The sequence below is a fragment of the Dromaius novaehollandiae genome, chromosome 2, assembly GCF_036370855.1.
Source record: "Dromaius novaehollandiae isolate bDroNov1 chromosome 2, bDroNov1.hap1, whole genome shotgun sequence".
NCBI classification, from domain to species: Eukaryota; Metazoa; Chordata; class Aves; order Casuariiformes; family Dromaiidae; genus Dromaius; species Dromaius novaehollandiae.
The window spans coordinates 78885373-78912555 of NC_088099.1; the positions used below are offsets into that span (position 1 = coordinate 78885373).

Sequence of the window (27183 nt, forward strand, 5' to 3'; positions counted from 1 at the left end):
CACTGAATGCCTTTGAGCTACCGTTCTTTTTCATAAGCAAAGTTGTGACAGATACACCGAAAGCGTTGTGGTCTGGGCTGCTGGCAGCACTGTGATTCTGTATTCCAACAGTGCTGGTGAATAATTTTCTGGAAATGTGGGTATGGTGGGTTTTGCACCCCAGTGGTGTCACAAGGTAATTTGTTATACGGTTGGAAAAAGTACATGTCCCTGAAGGAGTTAGTGTGGTATTATTGTAAGTGATTGGCGAAAAAAATCAGGTAGTAGCACTGCGAAAGAGAATGTTAATTGCTCAGCCGAAAAAGAGACTCAGTGGAGAGCAGTTCTCCCCAGTGATCTCATTCAGCTCCAGAAAACCTAAAGAATACACCTAAGGTTGTAAAAGACTGCCTTGCAACTTTTGCTCATTTTTGTGATCTCTATAGATTGCATAAATGTACTAAGTTCTTGAAAGAAAAAAACAAGAACAAACACAAAAAAGCAGATAAGCTTGAGTTATTACGCCTGCTCTGTTTTGTTTGCTGACTTCCATATATTCCTTTAAAGCTTACCTTGCTATTTGCACAACTTTGTTTTCTCCTTGCCTTTATTTAGCATCCTTTATCAGCTCTTGAGCTGAAACAATTCATTGAAACTGAAACAGAACAGTTTATTCTACTGCCTTTTATTGCTGCGAACAGTTGTTCTGTGCAGTTTTAACGGAAAACTAGAATTTGTTTTTGCTACTCAGGTCTTTTCTATGATAACTCTTTTCTTTGTTAACCAAAATTTATTCTATGATTTGTCTCCCCTTGGTTGTGGACAGAGTCACTTGGCTTTATAATTTAAAAGAACATTATGTCAAAGATTAATCATAAAATTAACTTTAAAATATAATGTGGTAGAGTGTCCCAAAGAGCAAAATGCCTTCCTCAGTTAAATTCTAAACTATCTTAAACTTTTTCCCCCAATCGCTTTCAGATCTCTGAAATGCTTGGTGGTTGGCTCCAAGGGCACCCAGTGCCATATAATAGTCATCATTGTAAAGGGGACAAAATCACATACCTATTGCATGTTCAAGCTGTTAGTGTCCCGTTTTCAGCTTGGTGTATTTCTCTTGGATCATGACAAGAGGTTTGGGTTTTTCTGAAGTAAGGGCATGTTTAATGCAAATGGCATGTTAAAAGTTCTCAATAGCAAATTCCTACCCAACTGGACAAAGTGTAGCAGCATGCCTGAAACAGCGTTTGTAAGGTAGCTGGTGATAGAACTTCCTGCAAACAGAAAGAGAGAACTCTCTAAAATAAGGGCTTTCCTTTAAAGCTTAATTTATAAATCCTCTTGTAAACCAGGTATCCTTAAAGCAGTTAAAATAAAGTTGAATTTTCTTGCTAGTGGTATTAATTTTGTGTAGGATCATTATTCTTCCCCTTATAATAGTCTTTTCTGAGTATTTTAAAGAATAACAGGAACACCAAATTTTCAAGTATTTCTGACTGACTTTAGCTAAATATGCTGCCTGTGAAACAATCCCTCCAAGTGAACATTTTCTTGTATATAACAAAAGTATTGCTAACTGCCTTTTAAAAATTATTGAGGATGATTTCAGATTCTCTGTTTTCTGGTAGTGTTCTGTCCACTGCTTTCTGAAAATAACCTTTTGCAGATACGATTTATATGTACAATTAACAGAGATGATATGTCCTGAAAGGTAACTCCAGGCTGTCAGAGAGCAGCAATTTGTGACTCATTCAGGAGCGTTAAAGTGCGAGTCCTGAGCAAAGAGGTTATTTTTTCTCCTCTGTGACAAAGCAGGGGAGCGTGGGGGAGCATACCGTCTCCTGGGAGTGAATGCCTTGCAGCAGTTCGTGTCATCTCTTCTTTATCTGAGGCAAAAGGCCAAAAGGGCAGAGCGTTGTGCCGTGCACTCACGGAGGAGGAGACTTGAAGAAAAACTGGGAGTTTCCAGATGATCCTCCATTTAGAAAAAAAGGCGGGGGGGGGGGGGGGGGAGGAATGTTGTTCCAGAAACAGTTTTAGCCAGTAATTTCCGCACAGAATTACTCAAAAGTAGCTAGAAATTGAAATGAAAATGATGAAGCCATCATTTTAATAGTTTATGAATGTGTCTGAAATGAGTCGTGTTACGATGGGAATGATGAAAAATGGATTTTTGTTGAAGCTGGGATTCTGTTGCGATGGCTGGTGTGCTGGTGTATGACGGATAGTCAGGTCACACCTTGGAGAAATATATATCCTAAGATTTTTACTGAAAACAAATGCTGTAATGATTTGATTCAGGCCATATTTGCTTAGGAATGCTTGTGATATTGCCTTTGAGCAGGTTGTCTGCAAACTACACCCCCCTTGCAGGAGGTTTACAGTCCCACTTTCTTTTAGCACAGTACCCATAATTTCAGCTGAGTGGCTTACAGCATCAGAGGAGGATTTTGAAGCAATATACTGCATACTTAGTGCATATTATATTAACTAGTAAAACCTCTGGGTAATGGAGAAAATGTTTAAACTGCTGACAGCCTGATTTAGCAGGCTTACAACAAAAGGTTTCTCAACGGCAGTAAGGACTGCCATGGAGACCGACTGTTAGTGATCCTATCACTGCCTGCAGCCTCCCGCCCTACTAGCCCGCCCTAAAGCCGTTTTAGCTTTACTACCTGTGTTATTTTTGAGTATATGACTTGAGGATAAAATTTATGAATTAGTGGCTAAGCGCTTTTTTACAAGTTTTGCAGGTTTCTGGGGTGAGCATTGGAGACGCTGCTCTCGCGGGCAGGAAAACGTCTGCATTTCTGGTCCCCACTGCATTGTTTTCTTTTCCCTTTGGCTGTTTCGGTGTGCAGGGGGGAGGCCGGGCGGGTGATGGGAGCAGCTCTTGTTGCTTCCCGAGGGGCTGCGGGGGGCGGAGGTGCTGCACTCGGGGCAGGCCGAGGAAGTTGCATCAGCAGCGCCGCGAGCCGGGGGGGAGCCGCGGCGCGCCTGGGCGCGGGGCCTCCCTGTTCTCACGCTCCGGCCAGCGGGCCACAGGCGATGGAGAACGGCTCCTGAGAACACTTGCAGGTTGTAAAAATCACACAGAAAGAGGTGGCCTAAGATGGAAGCGATGTCAAGTGAAGTTAGTGGAATGACACGGTCGCCAGTACTTTGCCTTGTCTTGGCAAAATGGGTTTTACGGAATCTTTTTTCGCACTGAAGTCAGAGCAGAGGAAGCCTCAACATGAATCCCCACTGCCCAGCTCCGAAGGCAAGAGGTGATAGTTACCTGAGCATAAAGGTAGGTGGGGTGCAAGTACAACCAGGGAGGGAGAAGCTTTGGGGGGGCGGGGGGGCTGTAAAAATCTTCAGAAAATCTTGTGTTTGTCGATGCCAGCGATGACTTTATGATTATTCTAACCAAGTAATCAAAATGTTCAGGTAGCACTGCACTAAATTCTGCATTTTACATCTGTTTTTTCTTTCTTACTGTGAGAAATAAATAGTATAAATATAGGTGAAACTTCCACATTTTTCAGGAGTAACTTGTACCTTGTGGCAAAGTTATGAGGGAAAGGGCAACACACCATCCCGATTTCTGTCTTTGATATCCTGGTTATAACTTGTTACTCAGCCTTAGAACTGAGCACATTCAACAGGCTGCTTCTCACTGTGGAAAAAGTGGAATTTGGCACCCTTGGAGTATAAAGACTTTATAAAATAGAACTTCCTGTTTGGCTTAACGAACAGGTATGGGTTAGTGAAACAGGACGATTTTTTTCAGTGTCTGATAAGTGAGAGAAGATCCCTTTGTGTTTAAGTGTTCAGTATTATTTGTGAGTAAATTTTGAGAAAGTTTTGGATTTGCAGACATTCCAATGGGTGAAGATCTCTTATCAACAATATTTTACATTTATAACAAATTTGGAATAAAAGTACATGGCAACATTTACAGTTACAGGTAGGAAAAAATATGATTTTTCCCCCCCCAGTAACATTTATGCATTAGGTTTGCAGGCAAAATAATGCCTGAAGACTATTTCAAAGGAAAATAAAGTGCTTTTAGTATCCAAAAATGTTGCAATTAAAAAGGAAGTTTTAAAGAATGGACAAATTCATAGATATTTCAGGAGAGGAGGTAGGGTTGTGCATGGCCTCTTCACTTCAAGGTACCCGCATTTGGGCAAATGAGTTGATCTGAAGGAACAGACTGTGGGTATGGAGGCTTCTGTTTTATTCTAGAGGTCCTTTCCTTGATTGTCCACATCTAGCCCCAAGCCTTGCTTTGAAAAAACTCACTACAAAGGTTGATGGACTGTGTGAAAGATAATGATGATGATGTTGGTCTTTTTGTGTGCTGATTACTTCAGGCCGACTAATTGGGCCAGTGGATATTTTTGGAGAATGTTATTGTTTTATGTTATTGTTTTAAGATAAAAATGAAATTTTGGGGGTTGGGGTAAAATAGATCTTGTTTAACTGTCAATCTCCCTATATCATGCTGGGGTATTATCACAGGGTTTTTTTTTTCCCCCCAACCAAATGAGAAGTATGCACACTTTTCGAATATGTGCGTATAGCTTTAAAATTTTCCCCTCCCCTTGCTTTGCTGTCTTGCTAACAGTTTTTCCGCACTGGTGCTGCGGAACCCTTTATGGTGTCAGACTGAGGAACACTGATCTAGACTGAGGTAGCGGTGCAGAAAAAGACCCTCTCTGAGTGAGTCTCCAAATTCCAGGGCAGAAAGTCTGGTGCTCTTGTGAAACTTGCATTTAGACCGTTTGATCCAACGTTACGTGTTTCAGAATGTGAACTTGTATTTCAGGGTCCTTCTATAGGTTTTACCTTCTATTGAAAACCATTTAATAATCATAGTAGTTTTTCCGAGAAGGTAGAATTAAATGGGTAATTCTTGTAGGAATGCCTTGCCACTGTGCATTGCACAGGGTTATGTGTTTCCCCCCTAGCCCCAGCCCAAGTTGAGATCTGTAATTGTTAACAAGCCTGGGAGGTTGGAAAAAGGATTTGGAGTCTCTTTGGCTGCTTCTGGAGACCAGGCTTATCTCAGTGGGACTAAAGCTGTTACCATTTGTGGTCTGTGTGCAGTGACATAGTATGCAATGATGTCATATGCCATGATGATGTTCTCAATCCATGCTGCAGTATCTGTTCTGTTTCTTGGGAGTCTCAAACAAGATTTGTGTGTGGCCATCCAAAACCATGGGCTCAGCATGCTGGATGTGCTAGAAAAACGTTTCGTATCATCAGTCCTAGGTGTGTCTCTATTGTAGGTTGTCTGCTTAGGAAAATGGTCCATGTTTTCCTTATTGAATGTTAATAAAAAAGAAAACAAAAAACTTTTGTAATGTTCTTGATAAAAAAATTAAATCTAGCAGCTGATTCTCCTTGATCTATCCTTAACTTCAGAATTGGTCCACAACTTCAGAAACTGGTTCACATTCCTTGACACTGAAGGTACATTTCAAGACCCAGATGTGAAGAGTATTAAGAGTTATAAACTTGTAATGTTTCCCAGCAAACTCGTATTGTACTTGTCTTCATAAATAATATTTTTTTAAAAAACATGTGTTTTAAATCTTAAATGAGAGGAAAAATAATGGACATGTTAATACATAAATAGCATTGGGAAAGTTGTATGCAAGTATTTAACATTTGTAATGGTTATCATGTAGAACAAAGCCATTTCCAGGTGTTTCCTTTAAAAGCAGCATCTGGTCAAAATAACCTTTTTTAACTTGACTTCTTGTTTTGCTGACGACGTAACATAGCTGCAACGATCTGCCTCACTCCCTTTTTAAGTGAGTGGGAGTACACCTTTTTTAGCAAGTTAGTGGCAAGAGCTGGTGCCCATAAACATTCACTAGCAGCCCAGATCCAGACTGTTGCTTTGGACAAAGCCCAAGAAATGGATGATAATCTGAAAGCTTTAAAGTTGTTTGTCCCTTGCACATCTTTTCTCCATTTGCTTTTGGACTTGCTGCCACCTCTGGAGCTGGGAAGCTCGTGAGTCTTTGAAAACCATCTGCTGCTGCTCTCCCTCATCCTTGGAACAAAGAATGACCTGAGTTTTTCTAGCTAATTTTGTTGAGGGGAATTGGCCACTGCAGCAGATTATTCCATGGCTGTCTCATTGCCCAGTCTAGCTCACAATACACAGCTCATTCTGCAGGTTGCTGCACAAAAGGCAGAGACAGAAAACTTTGTACTCAAGGAGGAGCTCTGGTTTCTGTCCTTTGCTTTGCTTTATTCACATTTTCAGGAAAAAAACTCTTTTTGTCCATCTGCCATCCTCTCTTGTTTGGTGTCCCTGGACTAGTATTCTTTACTTCCAATTCATGTATGATCCAGAAGGAGGTAGGATACAGAAGTGCACATTCTGCACATAAGCTAAAAACAGGAGAGAAGGTGGTCAAAATCACATTGTTACTAAGGCTCTTGTGCTTAATTATTTAAAGGGTTACAGCCTGCTCCCCCTGGCTTCCCTTTTTCACAGAAGACTGACATCAGGTAGCCTTGGAATGGGAGTTGAGGAACAGCCAGACTGTACTGCCTTCTAGGGGGACAGGGACGAAGAGCAGGCCTGCGTACTGGAGACTGACAAAACCGCCTGAAGTTGGGGCTTGTTCTAAAAAGCAGCTCCTAGAATTGTCAGCATTCAGAGGTCATGCCAAAATACACATTGTCCCTGGGAAGTTCAGGTTGTAGTGAGAAAAATAACAATTTCTCCCCATATTCTGTTCCTTATTTTCAAAGTTGGACATGATGACGTGTTTTGGCTTGTATTTTGGAGAGTGGGTGCTGATGTAACCTGTCCTGTGGTGAGGATAAAGAGGCGAGTTCCCTGCTGGCGGGCAGTAGGATGCCCTGTCAGGCTGGGAGCTGCATGTTGTCAGCCTAGTCTGAAGTGTGATCTTGCTCAGGGACACGGACTTCAGAGCTTGTGCAGAGAGGGTGACTGAAGGCTGCAGCCAGCTTTCCGTACCTTCTTTTTTCTGTAAGAAAATAGCCTTATTCAGTAAACTACTTTGCTTGCAAACATCTTGATGTCATCCAAGCCTGCTTGGAGCAGCCAGCATTGTCTGTAATTATACTGCATGTAGCTGTCCCGCTCTAGTGTTAGTGTGGATTACAGTGAGGCCATTTAAGTTTTATAGGGTAGAGGACAGGATCTAGTTCCTGCTGAAATAACTTGGTGAAGAAAAAAAGAAGGATGCTGCTGCACTTCCAGGAAAGTAGATTTTACAGGGTACAAAGACTTATGTGTGTCTTTTGTGGAAGACTCTTGGGCAAGTTAGTGATGAGTACCATTGTAAAAATAATCAGTGAGCTGCTCGGTGGAGGGTCAAGCCAAATGAAGGTGCAATACATGAAAAAAAAATATGAAAAAAATCAAAGCCTCAGAACCTCAGGTCGACTGCTCACGTCTCTTTAGTTGTAATTCCCCTCCACAGCCCTGTGGTTACTGGCTAATCTGTGCCAGGATCAGCATCAGAGCGTGCTAACTCTTATAGATATTGCTTCTCTTCACTGATTTATAAAACCAGTATGTGAGGAGATTGAGTTGAGTTAAGGATGCTTCCAAAATGACAGACAAGTTTGAACTGGCCAAGATAATTGTAGCTGCAGTGAATAGCATGAATTATTTGAAGCCCTGTTGTGTTGTTGTGCAAACTCAAGTTTCTGCATTTCCTCCTTTCATTTTTTAAGGAATGAGAGTATTCTTTGCTCATCTGAAATGGAATTTACTTTTTCTTGTGCCATTCCATAGATGTATTTTGATGCAAAAGTAGCTCTTAATAAATAAAAATTGCTCAGTATATAGCTGTATGGTAGATAGATGGATAGGTAAATAAGATCTTGGAGATATCCATCAAATTATTAGTATAAAAATAATGATTATTTAAAATTTTGCATTTTAATACCGTATTTATTACTGAAACCCAAGATCGGGTTATTAATGAGACTTGTGAACACTGGATATTACATGTATTCAGTGTAGTTTTTCATAGCACAGTATGGAAGTGTATAACATTGAAGAAAATGTACAGGATATACTCACAGAAGTATAAGTTGTCACGTTATTTTGTTGATGAATGATTTTTAGCATCCCTTGTATTTGCAATATATTACATAACTATAATATTAAATGCATGTAGGACTCAGATTTAAAATGTTGATTAGTGGTATCTGTTATTTCAAGAAAGGTGTACTACTTATTCAGGAGTCAGTAACATGTTTCTTGTTTACAGAGCAGTTTGTGGTGATAAAGAAGATTTATCTTAAGGGAGAGAGCTGCAGATTTTAATACACTGGTTTTCCTCAACGTTAGCAGGTCTTGAAATTTAGCTAAAGACTGCATGAGGACAACATAGTCCTGATTTTTTTTTTTTTTCCTCTCAGACAATACCTAAAACAAGTGTGTGAATCTGATGTGGTTAATTTGCAATGTTCAAATTCTGTGTTTTATCAATTTCCTGTTTTCTTTTTAATTCATTGAATTGATCAGTTCCTTTTGGTGGGATAGAGATGCTGGTTAAAAAGAAATGGATAATTACTAGCTTAGTAAGACAATAAGTAACCTGAAAAGTAACATACAATTATGGGGCTTGGTAAGCTCGGTATTTTACTTAGTGACAGGATGTAAGGCAGCTACTGGCAGACTCGATTTGGTCTGCTTTTGTTTTTATCCAGCTCCGTTGTTTTTGTTTATTTAAAAGTTAATCTGGTAAGTGAAAGGGCAGAGTATCTTTTAGAGCAGTTTGTGCCCCCTCTCCCTCCAGGAGAGTGAATGAAAAGCATTCAATCATTTTTTCAATGATGCCGCCTCCTCCCCCCCCCCCCCCCAATCCCTCCAAGATGAAAAAACCTCAATACCTGCACATGTGAATGACCTCTAACTATAAAGGGAGTTACTGGATCATGTTATGGTAGATTATGTGGATTGTTAGATGAGCTAAACAATTCTAAATTAAAGATGATTGCAAACTGGAGATGTGCAGTTTGCTATTAAGCTGGTTTGAAACATGAACGTTCCTGTCGTCTTTTGCCTTCTCCCCTCTGTGACAAAGGAGATTTTGAAGTAGCAGCAGTAGAAGTTTATTAAATAAGAAAATAAAATGCATAGTTTTGTGAGGTGATGCACACTCTGTACTGTGGCTGGTACCAACAGCTGTGACTATTGTGTATCATCTTCCTGGTGCTTCAAGCACCACCAGCAAGGTCTCCTCTACTTCTTAGAAGCCTTAGAATGTACCCAGACATCATGTAATTAATGCCTTAAGTATTTTTTTTGTTTCCTCAGAACAACTGTGTGAAGGTACTTGTCCAGCATTGAGTGATACTCAATTCTCAATTCTCAAATACTCAATACTCAATTCTTAAGAAGTAGGGAATTCAACCATACAGATTTGCAGGTTGAGGCTGTCATGCCCTGACTCAGCAAAAGCGTGCAGAGTGAGCACTTGTTTTTGTTTCTTCAGACTAGAAACTGAGCTTAACTGTCTTAGTACTGCAGCCTTGTACAGCTCAGAGGCATGACTTCCTGATGCAACAGCTCACTGCTCCTGGGAGGGGGAATCCTGCTCTTGCGCACTCTTGATGTTTACCTTGTCTACTCATGGACCCCATTTAATTCTCCAAAGCTGTGGCAAACAACTTGTCAAGAAAACAAACCCCTCCCTTCCCTCCCAAATTTGGGTAGTTTCCAGTGAACTGTGTCTGGGGAGCGTATGTGTGTTACTTGAGGAATAGCCAGCTCAGTGGACAGCTGCTTGGACAACTGGCCTTCCCAATGTTTTTTTCCTAGGAAAAAATGCTTGCAACCAGCTTCAGTTAAAGAAAGGTTTTTTATTTTCTTAATCTTGAACTAATTTGAATTGGCTGAAATTAGTACTTGGGTGTACTGCTAAATGAGGCTGTGATAGAGGAGATGACAATGAGACTTTATCTAATGAAAGATTAATTAATGGAGTGCCAGCCAGGCATGAGTACCACATGTCTGGAATGCTCTGGTACCAGGAGGGTTCTGTCACCGAACCTATGTGTTTTAGCAGGAGAATGGGAGGGGGAGGAAGGAGAAGGGTGTCTGACCTTCATATATATACATATATATGTGTGTGTGTGTATATATATGTATATCTCATATTGGAAAATTAAGTCAATTGGCAGTATGCCAGGATAAATGCTCCCCTGAGTTCTGAAAAGTATATTTAACATGTATTTCTTCAGCAGTCTTGTCAGTTAGTTGAAACATAGCGTTATTTGGGCCTTTTTATAAGACATTGCCTTCTTGCCTGTAAATTTGTTAGGGACTTTAATCTGCCAGCTTGTTTTCATGCCAAGAAATAGCCTCTGAGGTTTGGTGGGTTTCAGTAAGATTGTGCTGGAGAATATCTGAAGTCCTGTCAACCTGAGGGTTTTCTGGATAAACTCATTTTATCACTTAGAAAGTTTGGATTTGGGGGGGAGGGGGGAGAATAGGTTCATAGCTGAGCAATTCAGATGAACTGAATAAAACCATGGAGTAATTGTAAAACCACTGGGGCTGACGCATGGGAAGGGAACAGATGCTGACTCTGTAGGGTAAAGAAGATCTGCTGCTGGCAGGGGAATAAGGTTCAGGAGTGCATCACTGCCTGACAGTGGAAGGGAGCAGTGGTGGTTGAGGAAATGTATATTTGCTATCCCAGGTGTTTCCCCTCCATTCTTCCTGCTCTTTCTCATGGATTTTGTTGTCTGTCCTTATCTCGCAGCAGGAATGCCCTCTTAATCATGTTTTGCCTCTGTAAAGCCTGTCAGTTCTGCTTCCATTGCACTTGTGCGAAACGTGGAGTGCAGGCTAGCATTCATGCAGGAATGCCTGGTACGCTGGCAAGATGCAAGTTTAGTGGCAGCTGTGACGGGCAAAGGGAGAGTGGCTTCAGATATACATTCTGGGACTTCAAAGTAAGAAATTTTAGAGCTGTGCCAAGGCTCCAGTTTTAAAAGCAAGGTGCGATGCAACCTCTGGCTTCCTTGTGAGTCTCCTTAATGAATGTTCTCATGGTAGCACAGTAGGTGCTAGATTGAATGATTTCATTTTAGGATGATCATCATAATCATTATAATATCCTAATGTTCATCATGAGATTATTTGGAAAAAAACCCAGTTCCATTGGCCCTGGCCTACAGAGAGATAATTTCTGAATCTGAGCACTGGGTAAAAGCGGGTGACAAGAAAAAAAGTGTTCCATGTGCAGCAGGCAGAAGTGGAACTTGCATGTGAGAATGGACATGTGATGCAGGAACCTCAGGGATGAGAGGTATTCGGATCTTAAATATGGACAAATCCCTTTGTTTTCATGAAATCACCCGTGACAATGGGATCCTGTTACCAAAGCATAACAGCCCTTGGCAAACACATCTGCTCCTCTTGTTGGCACTCTGCAACCTTTCTTATCTCCACTTGAGATCAAAGTTGCTCAGTCTGTAAGTGGCATGCTAACAAAATTCCTTGCTAACTAATTGTTGTCCTAATCATAGCTAACTGTTATCCTGATTATTGCTCTTAAATTACCTTAATAAATCTGTGCGCCATATAATGGGAACATTTTAATCTGATATTAAGATAGCAGGTTGTATATTCAATGTGAGCTCCGTTCGGAGTGTGCTTGTGTACTTTTTGATACGATTTGTCTGACGGTAGGGTATAAGTACATACATCTTTCTGTAATTGCAGCTAAGTAGATGGCATCTTTCATACTTTATCATATCATATTTTATATATATGTCTGAGAAACAATTCATGAAGTCTTTTTTTTTTCTTCTTTTGTTTTGCTTTCCCATGTACAGTTAGACAAATACCTTACAAGCCTTTGCCATCTGATGTTGGGGTGAAAAATAGGTCAGTAGGTACAAAAAGAATACCTGTGTTGCGCAGAACTGAAAGAGAAAGTTGAGGTTAAAACTTGGACACGTTAGGTGGATTATTTTTCTTCTCTCTGCAGAATGCGCTCCACATTGGGTATTCCATATATGCAATCCACAATTCTTCATCTGCTATGTTAAATGTTCACCACGGTCAAGAGCATCCTAGCACACCGTGGCTGTTGTCTTCTACTTCAGCTTTGAGTGTGTGGGTTTTTTTGTGGGTTTTTTTTTTTTTTTTTTTTTGTGCTTCAGTAGCAGTTTAGATGAATGCCATGCATTGTAATTCACTGATGCTTTTACTTGCTTATTGCCAGAGCACTGTGACCTGTCCATGCCAAGAGAAAGTTTTATCTTGTTTAATCTGAAGTATTACTGCTGGTGGCTACTACTACTACCACTACCCAATTCTTCAGATGAAGACTGAAGCCTATATAACATATATGCAACAGCTATCCAAGTGTTACATACGCTCAGTGAAGCTGTTTGCTATCAAACCCATACTCTGCTTATCCCCAGGGCAAAATGTCTAGGTGATGAAGATGTGTGAAATGAAGGATCAGCTCCTGACTGTATACCTTCATACTCTGATGGGCCTGAGATTTGATCATGTGAAATGCTGAGAAACTTTTATGAGGTTGCTTGATGGTATTTTGTTTCTTGACTTGAGGTGGAAACAATACTGAAAAGTAAGAAAATCATTCCTGTGCTTGATTTCCTCCCTTCAGAGATTCTTTGTATTCTATTTTTAACTAGTTATATCGAGTCTTTTTGACATAACATATCAAGTCACTTTAACTGCATATATAATTATTTTGGTGTGCAAATACAGGCTTAGATATAGCATAGTGCTGCTTTTTGACCCCTGTATTAAACAAACCAAGAGATGGGCGTGTGATAGAGCAGTCATTCATATTGCCGTTTGAGACCTCAGTGAAAAAGGCTTTTTCTTTGTGAGAGATGGTGTTAATTCTTGCTAAAGGCATTGTTACTCTGTTAGAGATTCATGCTTCAAAGCATCTTCTATCTCCAGCAGATTCACAAACCTCTCTGGAGATAAGTGCGTATCTTGAGACTTGTTTCATTTTCAGATGGTTTGAAAACTAGTTGTATGTGCCTTTTTTGTTCTCTGCGTAGTCATCACTCTAGCATGGCTGTGTACCTCTAAAGTGATACTTTTATTGAATTGGTATAAAAGCAAGCCTTTCAGGAGGTGTTTTTGAATAGCTAATTTGCATAGCTGTTTGCGTGGCCAGTCCAGTTGAGAAAATAACTGATGTAATGTAAATGGTTATAAAACAGCTTATCTTTTACTGCTTGTACTTTTTCCTATACAACAGCATTCTTGTGTCATTTCAGGCTGCCCTGATTTTTACAAAGGAGAAATATATTCTTTAGGAGCCTTTCATCTGCAAAGTTCCTAACTTGCTTTCCGGTAGGCAGCTTCTCTCATTTTCCACATTCTTTCTGATTACTGACTTATCTTTGTATGGCCTAAGAGACCTCCATTCCAACTGTATGCTTTGCCATTTTGTTTATGAAATACATGTACTTGTTCAGGGTGGTCCAGCTGGCTTCCCTCCTTTGCATTAGCAGAGCTGTCACCACCAGCTTCGTGTGAGAGAAGAGCAGGTTGGAAGCAAAGCTCTTGTTGTGTCTGTCCAGGTTCTTGGCATTTAGTCAGGGGTTGCTCTTTAGTTTGTTCCTTGCGTGGGAAGATGTCTGTGGTATCAGGCTCTTTTTACCCAACTACACTGTATTGAAAAGGTATGAGAACTTGAATACCTCAAATCCACTTAGATAATCTCATACAGCCCTACACTGGGTTAATATTTTTGCATGGCATTGATTTTATTAAGGAGCCATACTGTGAAAGCCAGATGTAGGAGCAGCATAGTGTCACTTATTTAATCTTTAACTTCTTTCCTGCATGTGAGGTAATGAGATTTTCATTCTAACTATTCAGATAACTGTGAGTATCCAGTTGTATGCAGCCAGCTCAAATCTGAGTCTTGCTCGAGCAGCTTGGTATACCCATACTCCTCACTTGCGGATGTTTGTAAGTGCTTTCACAAAAACTGACAGTAGTAGTATATATGTTTGATTTCTTTGCTACATAACTTGAAATTGTGCATTAATTAAGAAACTTGAAAATGAGGGCACTGTGCAAAGGTCCTTTGGCATAGCAGATGTCTACCATTGCTTGCCTCCTCTCCGGAGCCTTCTCACCTAGAATGGCTTTGGTACTTCAAAGGCAGAGAATGATTATCTCCCTCCAATTAGAATGAGCCAGTCACTCTGCTTAAAGAAAAACATAATAAAATCTGAAAAACAGAGAAATGGAACATGGTCTGTTGTAATCTCCCTTTCGGTTACTTTGATAGACTACATTTTATCACTGGATCAAGTGCTTTTGTGGCATCCTGACATGACGTAGGTAATACCAAGACCTATGTTATTAGCCAATGAAATGCAGACCTAGTCAGGCAAATAAGGCAGCATTGCACTACAAGTTGTAGTAGGCAGTTTTTCAGTCTTGCTCAGTGCTGCATGGTTTATGAATAAGTTATGTTCTAATACTTGTATCTGGCTGAAGGACTGAATATGTACAACCTGCCTTTTGAGCTATTGGAAATAAATTTTGTAAAGTTTTTTTTCTTTTTCTTTTTTCCTTCTGTGCAGTGAAGATAGCTACTCTCACGCAGAATTCAGCCTGTATTGTACACAGATGACTGCAGCTGAGGAAGGCTTATTCCAGCTGTGTCTGCTTCAAGAATATCTGAACAGGGTTTGGTACGGTGGAGAGCTGGCGCTCCTTAGGGCGGCCATGTAGGCAGAAGCTCCTCATAGCATTCCTTTGTGCTAAATGTGTTTGGATGGATGACTCTAAGGTGTATTTAAATGGCTAGTAAGCGTGCCTCTGTCACAACCTAGTCTGGGTCAGTTCTCTGGGAGAATGCCAGCCTCTGGCTTCTGATGCTGGATTCCCTCGGACTCTTAAGCCCCCTTGATTCTGCATCTGTGGAGCCCACTCTGGTATGCAGACCAGGTCAGTGAAATAACTTAATCTAGAATCATTCTGAATTGCTTAAACCTGCTCCTTTTCCCCTGCTGTCTATTCCTCTCTCCCTATCCCTGCTGCCCCACAAACATGTTTTCTTCCAGATTCTGCCTGCTTCTGTCCCTTTGGTTTATAAATGCATACTTCAAGGACAAGGGAGTAAAATGAGGACTAGAAAGTTTATCAAAGCAATTTCCTAACTACAAACACTTTTTCCCCCCCCTCTAAACAGCACTAGAACTGAAGACAACACACTGTTTGACACTTGTCAGCAGTGACCTCAGCATTTCTGTGGTTCCTGGATTTGTTCCAAGTTCTCAGCCTGGGGAAATCTTTCCTTCTTCTTGATCTGTTTGCTTTATTTCTGGTAGAGGGTTGCTCCTGCAGAGTGGGCTTCTTTTTTAAAAAAAAGTTTAGTGTTGCTGCCTCTGTCTGTGGGCTCCTAAAGGAAAGCTGCTTGGCTATGACCTTCACCACTCCCTTTGTTCCCTGAAGTCTCCAAGCACAAACCTTGATTTGTTACCTGTAGATAGCTTACTGCTCTGTTAATTCAGGTATTTCAGCAAACTTGGCACCTGAAAAATAAATGCAGCTGCCAAACTGAGGTGACAGCAAGCTTCTTAATCAAGCCCTGCTTTTTGGCTGAGAGGTAGGAAGGAAGAGAGTGGCAAAACAGATTAAACTTTACTTACCTTCTCATCAGTGCTGTGACAGTGTTGTGCTTGTTGTATGTGGCCCAGTCTTCTGCTGTCTTGTATGTGTGACTCTGGGACTTCCCAATGTACCTCCCCACTCCCTGCAGTCATCCTCAGAGTCTGATTCCTTTTATCATCTCCTATATGCTCTTTCACATCTCTCTTCTTGGTATAGTTTCCTTCCACCGTTCTCCAAAGGGGCCCTTTCCTTTAGGGAAACAGGACTAGCAGATACTTTCTGTTCTTCTGCCCAATTCTTTGGAGCCTTCACGTGTTCCATCTTCTCCCCTTGTAACCATGGTTATACACATATAATTTATTGGAAGTTTTAAGCCAAAAGAACACAACTCAGTAGAATTTTGGAGATGTTGTGTCTAGCTAAGTTTTTCTTCTTTTAGGGAGAGATTTTAGGAAGATTAGGAAGATTCCCAATTAGGGAAGATCTAAAAGGATGGGAATTGGCAGCTCTCCTCATACACCATTTTTTCCATATGACATAAGACTGAATTCTATTGCTTTTTTTTTCCCCCATCCTACTTCCAACACAGTGCTAGTGTAACTTTATGCAGCAAAAATGGTTATCAGGCTTTGGCTACTGAAGTTATGAAATGGTAGTTAGGACTCTTCTTCAGGAAGAAAAAAGATTATTCCACAGATTCATGCATCAATAAATCTCTCTTCTGGATATTTTTGAAATTCAGAATGACTACAATCATGAAAGAAAAATGACAGCATTTTACACTGTTGAAACCAAGAATGAGAAACTTCAAGATGATACAAGTAGGTTTTGGAGAAAATAGAAATTCAGATTGTTAGCATAGAATAGCTTAGAAGGGAAAGTGTTTACTGGAGTCTCTTCAGAATCCATGAACACTCTTTATTGCACTTGCTATGAAAACGTGTGGGGAATGGTTTTGCAGCACATAAATTCAGGTGAGGCAACAGAATGTACAAGAAAATAGTTGTTTAATAAAAGCTTAATATTTTAGCATTTCATAATACAAATAAATAATTCCAATTGCATGAAAATGGCTTAAGCAGTAGTGAGCTGAATTATAGTTTTGACAGAATTGCACAGTGTATTAAAACACAGCAGTTTGGACAGTTACATAAAAATTAGCCAGAACACTTCTGTTACAAGTTACTGTGCAATTTAGACAAGAGAAACTCCTCATGAGTTGTGAGCGTATGTAATGTGTAAAGATAACAAGGTGGAATAAATGCATGAGGAATTTCTGTCTTTCAGTTTTCTGAGAAAATTCTTCAGTGATTATTTTAATGCTTTTTTTACAGGACTCTAAATCCCTTGACACTTACATTCAGAACACACTCTCTGCGTTGTACCCACCTTTTGAGGCCACAGCTGCCACTGTCCTCTGGCAGCTCTTCAACGTAGTGGAAAAGCTGTATCAAGGAGATGGCCTCAGATGCGTGATTGACTTCCTTGTTCCTGCTAAGAGAGCCTTACAGTGCATTCAGGGAGAAACATGTGTAAGTATACCTACTCTTACAAAGCACCAGCCTCCTTTCTTCCTTAGTTGAACAAAAAGATAAAGTGGAATTTAAAAAAGAAAAGGTGGAATTAAATAGCTTAACTATGGGGCTCTTTAGATCTGGCAAATACAGCTTTTAATGTCTAGGGATCAAGCCACATTATAAGCTTACCAAAGAAACAGTGAAAAAGAAATATATACTAAGTTTTGAAAACTGTTGACCTCTCCAACAACAAGAAACTCACAGCTACATTAAAAAAAATATTCACTGCAAAACTCTGGAAGCATCCAGGAAAATGTGGCTTTGTATTTACTTGTTTTATTTTAAATATCCAAGTTTTTTTTTTTTTTAATCATTCCACTGCAGTCATTGATGCAAAACTAATGCCAAGGTAAAACTTGGGGTAATTAAAAACTAAGTGAAGGAAAATGCTACAAAAAATCCACAAGCCTGCGAGATGCTTTTTTTTAAAGGGCAAATACACTGCAGTGGGACGAAACATGCCAACAAGCAAATATTATAGTTGTGTTTTCCAAACCAAGAGCTAAAGTTCTAGTTTATGAGGTGTCTTTAGGATGAATTGGCTATAACTTACAGACCAGAACTGCCTGGGTTTGTTGCTGGGAGGACAATACCCTGTTTGCGGAGGGGATGTGTTTCATTAGCTCAAGGAAACTTCCTAGAAAAACGGCATTGCCTGAAGTTCCTTCTGTTTCTGAAACCGGTTCTCGGGGGCTACTGCAGGTCCCATGCATGCTGTGGGCTGGGAAAGATGAGCATGCCAGCTTAAGGAAGAAGCAGATGATGCATCCGGGAAGCGTGGTTTGCTTTTTGTGTGGGAAGCTTAATTCCTTTTCCCCCATCTCCTGATTTCATTTTTATGTTGTTTAATCCCTTACAGCTGTTCTGATGTTTGAGATTAAAAGAAGCCTTTAAAGAATCTGATTCTCTTTCCTTCCCAGTTTCAGTTGCTAAATTGAAGTCCAGCTGCAAGTCTGACATCAACCTGCATTTTGTTTCCCTTCCCCCAGTGTGTGTGGGGGAGTGAATCTATTTCTGGCCTCCTCTTTATTGCGTGGTGATTTAGAGACATCACCTTAGGTACATGGTTTAAAACTGCTTTTTGCTTTTATCTGTGATTTACCTGTTCTGTCTACACTTCATTAACATAGTGTTCTCCTTCAGCGAACATGTAGTGCTGGGAACAAAGCAAACTGAGACAGGTCTACTTTAAGTTTACTAGGCTGCATTTATATCTGGCTAGGTTTGGGACTTCTGCAGGGCAAGATTCATCCACCTGGTGCAACTCATTAAGCCCTTTGTCCCAGGGCTGAGTTCTGAGAACAGCATTTTGCCTGTGGGCAATGGCTGCTAGGAGGCTCAGAGAGAGAAAGGAGTCAATACAGCTTATCAAAAAGAAAAAATACTGCAGTGAAACGTGAAAGTTACAGTCAGACTGAAGGTTTGGGCTGTTCAACAGAACACAAGTGCTTCTGAGTAATTATTTTTAGTTGATATTTAAAATGTGCAGATAGCTGCTGAAACAAAGTGTGGCTGATTAATTTCCCAGGGATGTTAAGGAGATTGGAAAATCCCCATGCAGGGAGAGCGGAAACTGGCAGAGCAGATTTTGGAGAGGAAATTCCTGAAACAGCCAAAGACAGGAAGCTCTTCCATAAGCTGAAGCTTTGCCCTGCCAATTATTTTGTAGAGCCAACCCTTGCAAAAACAGAGCATGTCTGAACGCTAGCTAGAGCGTAACATCTATTTAACCTAGCTAGATTTCTCCTGTACTCGGCTGGCTCATTCAGACATAGGTCTGGGATTTCTGATTTTGTATCAGAAATAGCCCTAAGCTGCTGAGTCTGTAAGAGAGCTAAATGAAAGCCCATCATTTGAGATACGAGTATACATATGTACATAGCACAACTGCGTCTGAAGGTATATGAAGCCTTTCATGGAGGAAGGAATTGAATCATCAGTCTTCCTAATAATTTCTTAGCTAGTTAACTGGAAGGGCTCCAAAGTGGAAAGGACAGCTTAATGAACAGCTTATGTATTTGGTTGTCTTACATTTCTTTTCAGTGTATGTCTATTTCTTTCTATCATTCAGTTTTATTATAGAGACAGACTTCTGTTTGACACACATCTGACGGCCTTTAGTGTTCCTAAACTAAAAGCTTTAAGGTTAACTCTTAAGGCTGTAGGTATGCTTTAATGTCATTAGTGCATATGGCCTTTGAAGAATATAAACATATATATTAGAGATACAAGAAATTCAAAGTTAGGTCCAGATGCTTGAAATGACGATCCTAACTAATATTGCCATATTACCTGAACTCTGCCTTTGTAGGGATCCCTGTCACCTGGCAGAAGTTTGACTACTGTGTGCTAAACCAGCTTGCTAAAGAATTGCTGAGGTGGAATGGGAAGACGTTGTCCAGTCTTCTAGAAAAACTCTCCACCACTAAACTTAAATACCTGGACAAGTGGGATCATAGGATCTACTACTATAAGATTCTCAGCTCTGCCAAATTCTGTTACTATTTAGTGGCTATTGAAGTGCAAGGAGTTAACAGAAATCTGTAAGCTCCCTTTTTTTCCTCCTTCAGTTGGTATATGACTATAAGTTCCTGTGGCCAGCGGTGAACTGAATTTGTTACAGATAGACAACGTCATTCATCTGTATTATTTTTCTTGGGAAATCATTGTGTGGGCAGGATTAAGGTAAATTTTGCTACCAAATTTCAATTCCTTATTTTTTAGCTAGATAATTTTTTATTTTGAATGTTATAGATGTGGCATTGTTTAAATATAGCCTTCAAGAAAATTACTTAAATTAATCTTCACTTTGACCTGCTTTCTGTTTAGAAGTTTCCTTGCCCAAAGACCTTAAGAATATTACAAAGTAATAGCAGGGCTCTACAGGAGAAGAGGCTTGCTTCCATTTTAAGAATGGGAAAGGAAGGGAAGGGTTGCCAGCTGGTACTTCAGTCTCCGTCCAGTGACTTTCAGAAAAAAACTGTGAGGGGTGGCATTATGGAAGGAGAATGGGGCAACACAGCAGGGCAGGAAGTATTTTCTGTTCTGCCGCCTTGACCCCACTGATCCTGCTGCTTTGCTCCTTAAATCTAGGCATTTCTGTGGAGAAGCAAGTCATATCCTTGCTTCTCTGCTCTCTCTTGAAGCTTAACAGGAAGTAACAGCTTCTACACGGAGTACGCGTGTATTTGTGTGAGAGGTGGTCTTCAGCATACCTTATGGGAGCTGGACCTTCAGTGGGATTTGCAACACCTAACAGCCCTCCTGGTGTTATTTGAGGGCTCAGTCCTGCATAATCCTGTAGAGCCCAGAGAATGTGTGTATGTTTGTGTTGCGGGGGTGTTATTCTACCTGTGTGCTTCCTATAGCATCCCTTTTTCAAACTGTCTTCAAGAAACAATTGGAGTTTTTCCTCTCTGGTCCTCAAAGCCATTAGTAGAGCTGTGATGATTAAAACATTGTCCATAAGAAATTTTGACTTTCCTTCCTTCTTGGTCTGTCCTTTATGCTTGCCAGCTCCTCCTTCTCCCCCTTCACCACAAATATAACCTAGATACAATTAATTAAGTTCAGAAAAGGTCAGGTCTTTTGTTGGGCAAGTGGATTTAGACATATTAAGGGGAGGAGCTAATTAGGAATTTTCTATATAACATGGTAGATGAGGGGGTGATCCCGCATTCAGTTCTGTTTTACAGTAGGACACATTGCCTGAAAAGAAAGATTGGCTGTAGTCTGCTCTTTCAAAGGACTGCCTGTCTGTTCATCAGAGCTTTCTCTGTTCTTAGGTAAAAGGTAAGGAGGCTTGAGGCAGTTTTTGGAAAATGTAATCTCTTATCTTCCCAATAGTTTTCCTGGTTCCTTTTGCATCTTTGTAACTAGTCTTTTTCTCACCTGTTTCTGAAAGGTTCCTTTCACTCTGAAGGTGTAATCCAGCTGCCTTCCTCTGTGCTGCCAACAGATTGCTACCTGTAGAAAAGTATTTTTGTCCTGATGTTCACCATAGCTGGAAGCTGCCTTCTGTCTTGAATGGTGATAAATGTTATCAGGAGTTTGAATGAAATTATTACATCTTACAATGTATTTTACGATGTCATTATTTCTACTGAGAATGTCTGGTGTTCTTTTTTCATCTGATATTTCTGATACCCAGGAGGTATTTTTACTGACTTCTATTTCTTTGCATAACTGTTTTCTGCTGTTTCTCAGTGTTCTTTAACTTTTATCTCTGAAGTTGAAATTACTGTTTATATTTTGAAGCAAAGATGAAAGCTGACAGAAGCTGTTCAGAAAGACTGACAACATTAAAGGAGGAATCTTTGAATTTGAAAATGTACTGTATGACTATCACAGCAATGATAGATCCATAAAACTTCACCACTGGTTTCAATGAAAAAGAGGAGCAAAAGTGACATTATTTCTTTCAAGGAACAGATTCCTGGAGACCCCACAGCCAATGTCTTGAGATACTTTACTTACTCACTTTAGAAGTTTGCTGATTTTGATTCAGAGCTAGATGATGTTCACATCTGTTTACAAGAGGTGTATTTGTACTTGGAAAAAGTAATCCCTGCATCCTTGAGGGTGAGGATGCTAATTTATAAGCATCTTTTGGCAATATGTGGTTCTTGGTCAGTTTTAACTAAATCAGATCTTCCCAAAGTAGATCTGATATCTTAAAGCTGTGAATTAAGACTAAGCCTGTTTTCTCTATATCAGTGTGATGATGATGCTTATTTTTCATGATAGCCTGAATTTTCTTCGGTTTCAGCAACGCTATGGTAACAACACAGTATGACAACAACATTCCGTAAGGGCCTTCATGGGCACCCCACTATCCAGCATTTTATCAGATTACTGCAAGGGGAAGCTGTAAATTTACAGCTTTTAGATTACACCAACTCAAGAGCTTGTCCATAGCCCCTTGTCCGACATGAAATGCAAAGTATTCAGTAGTTATCTTAGTGTTATTGAATGCACAGGTGATTAACATAGAGCAATTGATATGCCATAAGCTGTTCTCCTACGTTATCTAATTTTAACTCTCTGGCTTTTTCCAAAGCTGTTTAGAATCTCAAGCAGTACTTACCTACTCTGATTCTCCAAAAACAAGTGACATTAGTCTAAATGTCTGTGTTGTCTTGTTGCGTTTATCATGGAAACATGGATGCTGTTAAACTCCAAATGGCAGCCTGTGAAAACCACATCTCCCAAGAGGATGCTGAGCTTGCACAGGCATGTGTTTGGGATTTAACAAACAAATGTCTGCTGGAATCCAGCTGACAGCTACCAAAAATAAATATTTGGATTCATCAGTCTCTTTCAGAATTTCTTATCTTATAGGTAGTTAAAAGTCCCCCCTGTCTGACTTTCTGTCTTTTCAGGAGCACACCATCTGGTTGCAGCCACGAGCTTGATATTTCTAGCTCATAGTGGATATCCAACATTGCAAGCCATTTCACCTTCTTTCTGGGCTCTGTATTTAAAAAAAAAAAATATATATATATATATAGACTGTTTTATCCTTCTATAAAGAGCAGTAGTCCTCCAGTTTCTGTAATGAGTCTGTGATCATATTCCTGTTTTGCATAAAGGAAAAACTTTGTTTTCATTTGCTCGTTTGATGTATACCTAATTGTCAAAGGAGGATTTGGAGAAGGGAGTTAACTTTCCTGCTTAGATGGACCAAAGACCAATTAGAAACACAGTAACAAAAATTAGGACTAACTTACAGGTCAGATAAAAGTACTGACAATGTAGTGATGAAACCATTTGTCACAAAAAAATGTAAGACATGAACAAATACAAGAACTAGTTGCTTATTGACTGCCATAGACAATTGGAAACAACTATTGAACATCCACTCCAGTCTTCAAAGGAGAACTAAACCGTGTTTGTAATTATTGCCTTTGTGCTGTTTATCTAGAGAAACTGGAAACTAAATTCATGCAAATGCATGTCCTTTTCAGTACTCTGCAGTTGTGGTTCAATAGTCCTAATGCCTGCTCAGATACGTGGCTCTTCCCATTTGAGAATAATGAGAGCACCCATGGGACAAAAAGTTTTGCAGCTTCAAGTCTTAACTGGAGATCTGGACAGTATCACTGCTCGTATGGAAGGTAGCTCACCAAAGACAAACTACAGAGATGTTCCAAAAGTTTGTAGACAAAGCCTTACATTTCTGTGATTTTTTTTTTTTCCCTAAACTAAGATTTTTTTTCTCCCATGCTTAACCTGCAGCATCCCTGCAGTGAAATAATTTCTTTTCATATATCAGTGTCTGTACCTTGCCAGAAACACCTGAATCTAACTGAAATTTTCGTGGCTCCAACCTGCTCCATTTAAAGTCTGCAGTATTTTCTACTACTTCCAATAAGAACTATGAAATTCTAAGTCAGATAAAAGGGAAGGACAGGTGTGAGAAATTTGCCCGTGTCTATATTGCATGACCTAGAAATTTCTCAGGAACACAGCTATTCAGGAAATGCCTTGAATATTTACATATTCAGGCTGCAGTTTACAAGGGGCTGAAGGATTTATGATCCGGTGTTTGTCTAATGTACAGAATCTCTTTGGGATTCAGAATAAGAGTTTAGTGATTAATTAGTTGTGACTGCAGAATGGATGGTTTCATTGCTGTGCAACAAGCCAGCAGTTCTATATTGCTTTAATGTGTTTCAACCATCCAAATGCCTCTTTCCTCACACTTTGCCTCAAGTCCTCTCCTCCTCTCTTACCCTCCCCATGATATCTTGTTACTTAGCTGCGAAAGTGAATCATACGTTGTGCAATTGCTGGTGTAAAAACACTATAATCTGTTTAGCATAACTAGCTGGAAGAAAAATCATTTTTTCTCAAGCTGAGGAAGTGGAGTAATTTAACACCAGACAGGGAAGAGCTCTCCAAGAGGTACTGTAAGGAATAACATTGTATTAGCTCTTGGGAAGCAAGTTAAATAATGCAGTTGATGTTTTTCTGCTTCAGAGACTAGTAGCCCTGTTACTTTTCTTCTTTGGAGCTGTGAGTAGCAGCAATCCACATTTTGGTGTAGAATCAGTGTTATGTTCTACCTCTGCTGGGTACGGGTGGAACAATATAATTTGAAAAGGTGCTCTCTCTGAAAAATATTTGTGCCTACATAGATGTCTTGTCTGTGAAGAGAAGGTTGATCCCTTACAGGCTTTGCTCCCTCTAAGATCCTCTTACTTGAGCGTTGGTCCAAAAAAATTTGCCAAGGAAACTTGCAGTTTTTCACATCCTGCTGTGGGTCTGGTAGTTAATGGTCCTGTACATCAATGTCAAACACTAAAAGCATTAGCATTCTTTGGTGTTCACGATGTTTTTATGAAACAGCATTGGATGTAGATGGGAGAGAAGAAACACAGGCAAAGATTTTTGGAAAATGGTTTATAATGCTAATGACTTCCACGTTTCCTAAGTAAAACAAATGATTTAGGAACAGCTTTTAGATCTGAGAAGGGAGATGGCAAATTATTTAATTTTCTGAAATATATTAGGAGACAGTTGGAAGGTAGGTATTGTATGGGAGGTGTAAAGTGTTTTCTCAGGTCCATGTTTGGTTTTCATTTAGAATTTTAAAGAAATGCAGCAGTGCTGTAGTTGAATTCTGAATGATAAAAAGTTTTAAACCTAAACACCTTTAAATCTATCACCTTTTCACGTTAAAGTTTAGTTGCTCTTTATTAATAGATGACAGTTGTATTTGCTTATATTTCTTACATGTATCATAAAAGGTTGGTACTTTGTGCTCAGAATGGTTCTGCTGGAGTCAAACATAGAAATAGTAGATTGCAAGATTGCAATCAGCAGCTGGCAAGAGATCATTAGAGATCCTAGTTGATTGGGGGGGAGGAGGTATAGTTTCCCATTAGACCTGTCCTAGCTTCGCTGGATATATGTTTTTACTCTGCAGTTCTGGGTGCAAACATCTGAGAGTCTCTTGTACCAAGACCTGTTTTTCTTAGTATCCAATTAAAAGTAGGCAAGGAACACTGAGCTGTTTTTCCTCTAGGTTTTACCTTCTGCAGCTGTATCAGACAGGACAGGATACCAGACTTTAATAAACTTGAACTGAGGGTTATGAGTTTGTAACAGCCAACAGGAACAAAAGTTATGTTGTGTTTAGTGTTTTATAAATGATAATGCGCTTTTTTCAAATATGAATGCCTCTGTTGTGTAACAGAAATCTCTTCCGTAGAGCAAAAGTAAACTTTGTGGTTGTCCATTACCTATCAAGGTGAACGGACTGCCCTTAACTCAATGGGTTTGTGTTTATAGAGGTAGGTGACAGACAGACCGGCCCAGGGGATCTTTTCTGTCTCAGGTCTGGACAGGTACTTCCTTTTTTTTTTTTTTTTTTTTTTTTTTTTTGTAAGCAAAATGTTTTGTTACTGTAGTGAAAAAATGCCAATTATTTGTTTTGTTGAAGACTAGATTGCTTATGGAGATAACAAATCATACTATTATTTAAAAGTGCGTGTGTGGGGGGGTGAAACTAGGTATCAGTTTTCTAGGTCTCCCCCCCCCCCCCCCTTTTCTATCGCCAAATAAAACGTGTAAAAGCTGCTTGGGAAAATGGCTAATAAAAGTTACTGTTGTTTCCTGTTTGTTGAAAAAAGATAGCTCACTTTCCTTTTTTTTTTTTTTCTTTTTTCCCCATTCATCGCTCTTTGTCTGTAAGAGGGTCTCATTCAGAATGAGAAAGGGCCCCCTGCCCAGTCCTTGCTTAGATATAGATTACTGTGCAAGTGCAAGGCACCTGCGAATCCAGCTCTTAGGATAATGCAGCTGTGTGAATAGAAGAATTTCTGACTTACAAATAAAAAACCATTAATCTTCTGTTACTTCTAGTGTGTGCTTGCAATTGTTGTCAAATATACACAGACTGTAAATGTTTGCATCGTATTGTTAGTATTTATCTGTGGAGGTGTTTTACATCGTATGTTTCTAGAGTTAATGGGAAAAGTCTGGACTGAAAGAACAGTGGCTTTTGTCAGTGCAAGATTTTACTCATTCTCTATCTAGCTGGTGTACCAGAAATCTCATTTTGTGTGCCTTTCTCATATTTCCGGAGGAAATTACAACAATTTTTGTGATTACTTTGTTTTTACAATGAATTCTCCATTCTTTCTATATGAATTCTTCATTCAAGCCAGTATTATATTTCTTGAGTAATGCAGGAACATGTTTTAAAATGAATTTAATTAGGGAGTCTGCCTAGACAAGCAGCTGTTTCCTAGTTAATAAAAGCAATTTATCAAGCCTGTCCTTTAAATTATTTTTTCCCCAGGAACAGTGAAAAAAGTGAAAACTCCATGCCTAGCTTCAATTCTAGGAATAACGTTTTATTTTATGCCCTCTGGTCCAGTTTACTGCAAAGTCAGTGTAGTTTGAAAGAAGCCCGGAAATCATTGTCATTAAAACCTGTGTTGAATAGTTGTCTTTCTTCTGACCGTAAGTTTGCTTTAAGTTCAGTAATTTGTTTAAAATATTGTTAAATGAGAAACTGAAAGAAGAAAGATTTTCTGGGAGCAAGGGTTTGCTTTTTTAAAGAAATTGTAAGTGTTCGCTTTAGCAAAATCAACAGAACAGCTAACAAAAGGCTGTAACCTAAACTTCCTATAAATCTAAGCCTTAGATAAACTTCTGGGTTTGTATATGAGACATTTAAATCATCTGATATTTGAACTGCTTCCTTTTCAAGTTTCACTTATACATTTTTACTGTAGCACTTTTAAAATCATTACTTTGTAAGCGTTTTCTTTGCTCATGTTCCTGGAAAAGTGAGGCCATTTTCAATGCATTTCTCTTCTCTGCCTAGTAATGTGCAGGTTCTTATGATGTCTGGCAGAAGGGTTGCAGCACAGGCAGTGGGCTTAGACTGCGTTGAAACCTGGACGTTTTTTGTGGGACACAGCACAGTCTGTGAATGGGATGTATGCACATGACAGAGCAGAAGGGTAGTCTGTGACTTTCTGA

General features: G+C 39.7%; 1 protein-coding gene across 6 annotated transcripts in view; it reads left to right on the forward strand.

Annotated features, from left to right (window-relative positions):
• Window positions 1-2912: 2912 nt before the first annotated feature.
• Window positions 2913-27183, forward strand: part of PLEKHG4B (pleckstrin homology and RhoGEF domain containing G4B) — a 65348-nt gene continuing 41077 nt past the window's right edge. For all 6 annotated transcript variants that reach the window (XM_026107117.2, XM_026107120.2, XM_026107121.2 and 3 more), the window contains exons 1-2: window positions 2913-3271; window positions 16945-17142. In XM_026107117.2, coding sequence (XP_025962902.1) covers window positions 3215-3271; window positions 16945-17142 — 255 coding nt within the window. In that variant the 5' untranslated portion in view covers window positions 2913-3214. The remainder of the gene's footprint in view (window positions 3272-16944; window positions 17143-27183) is intronic.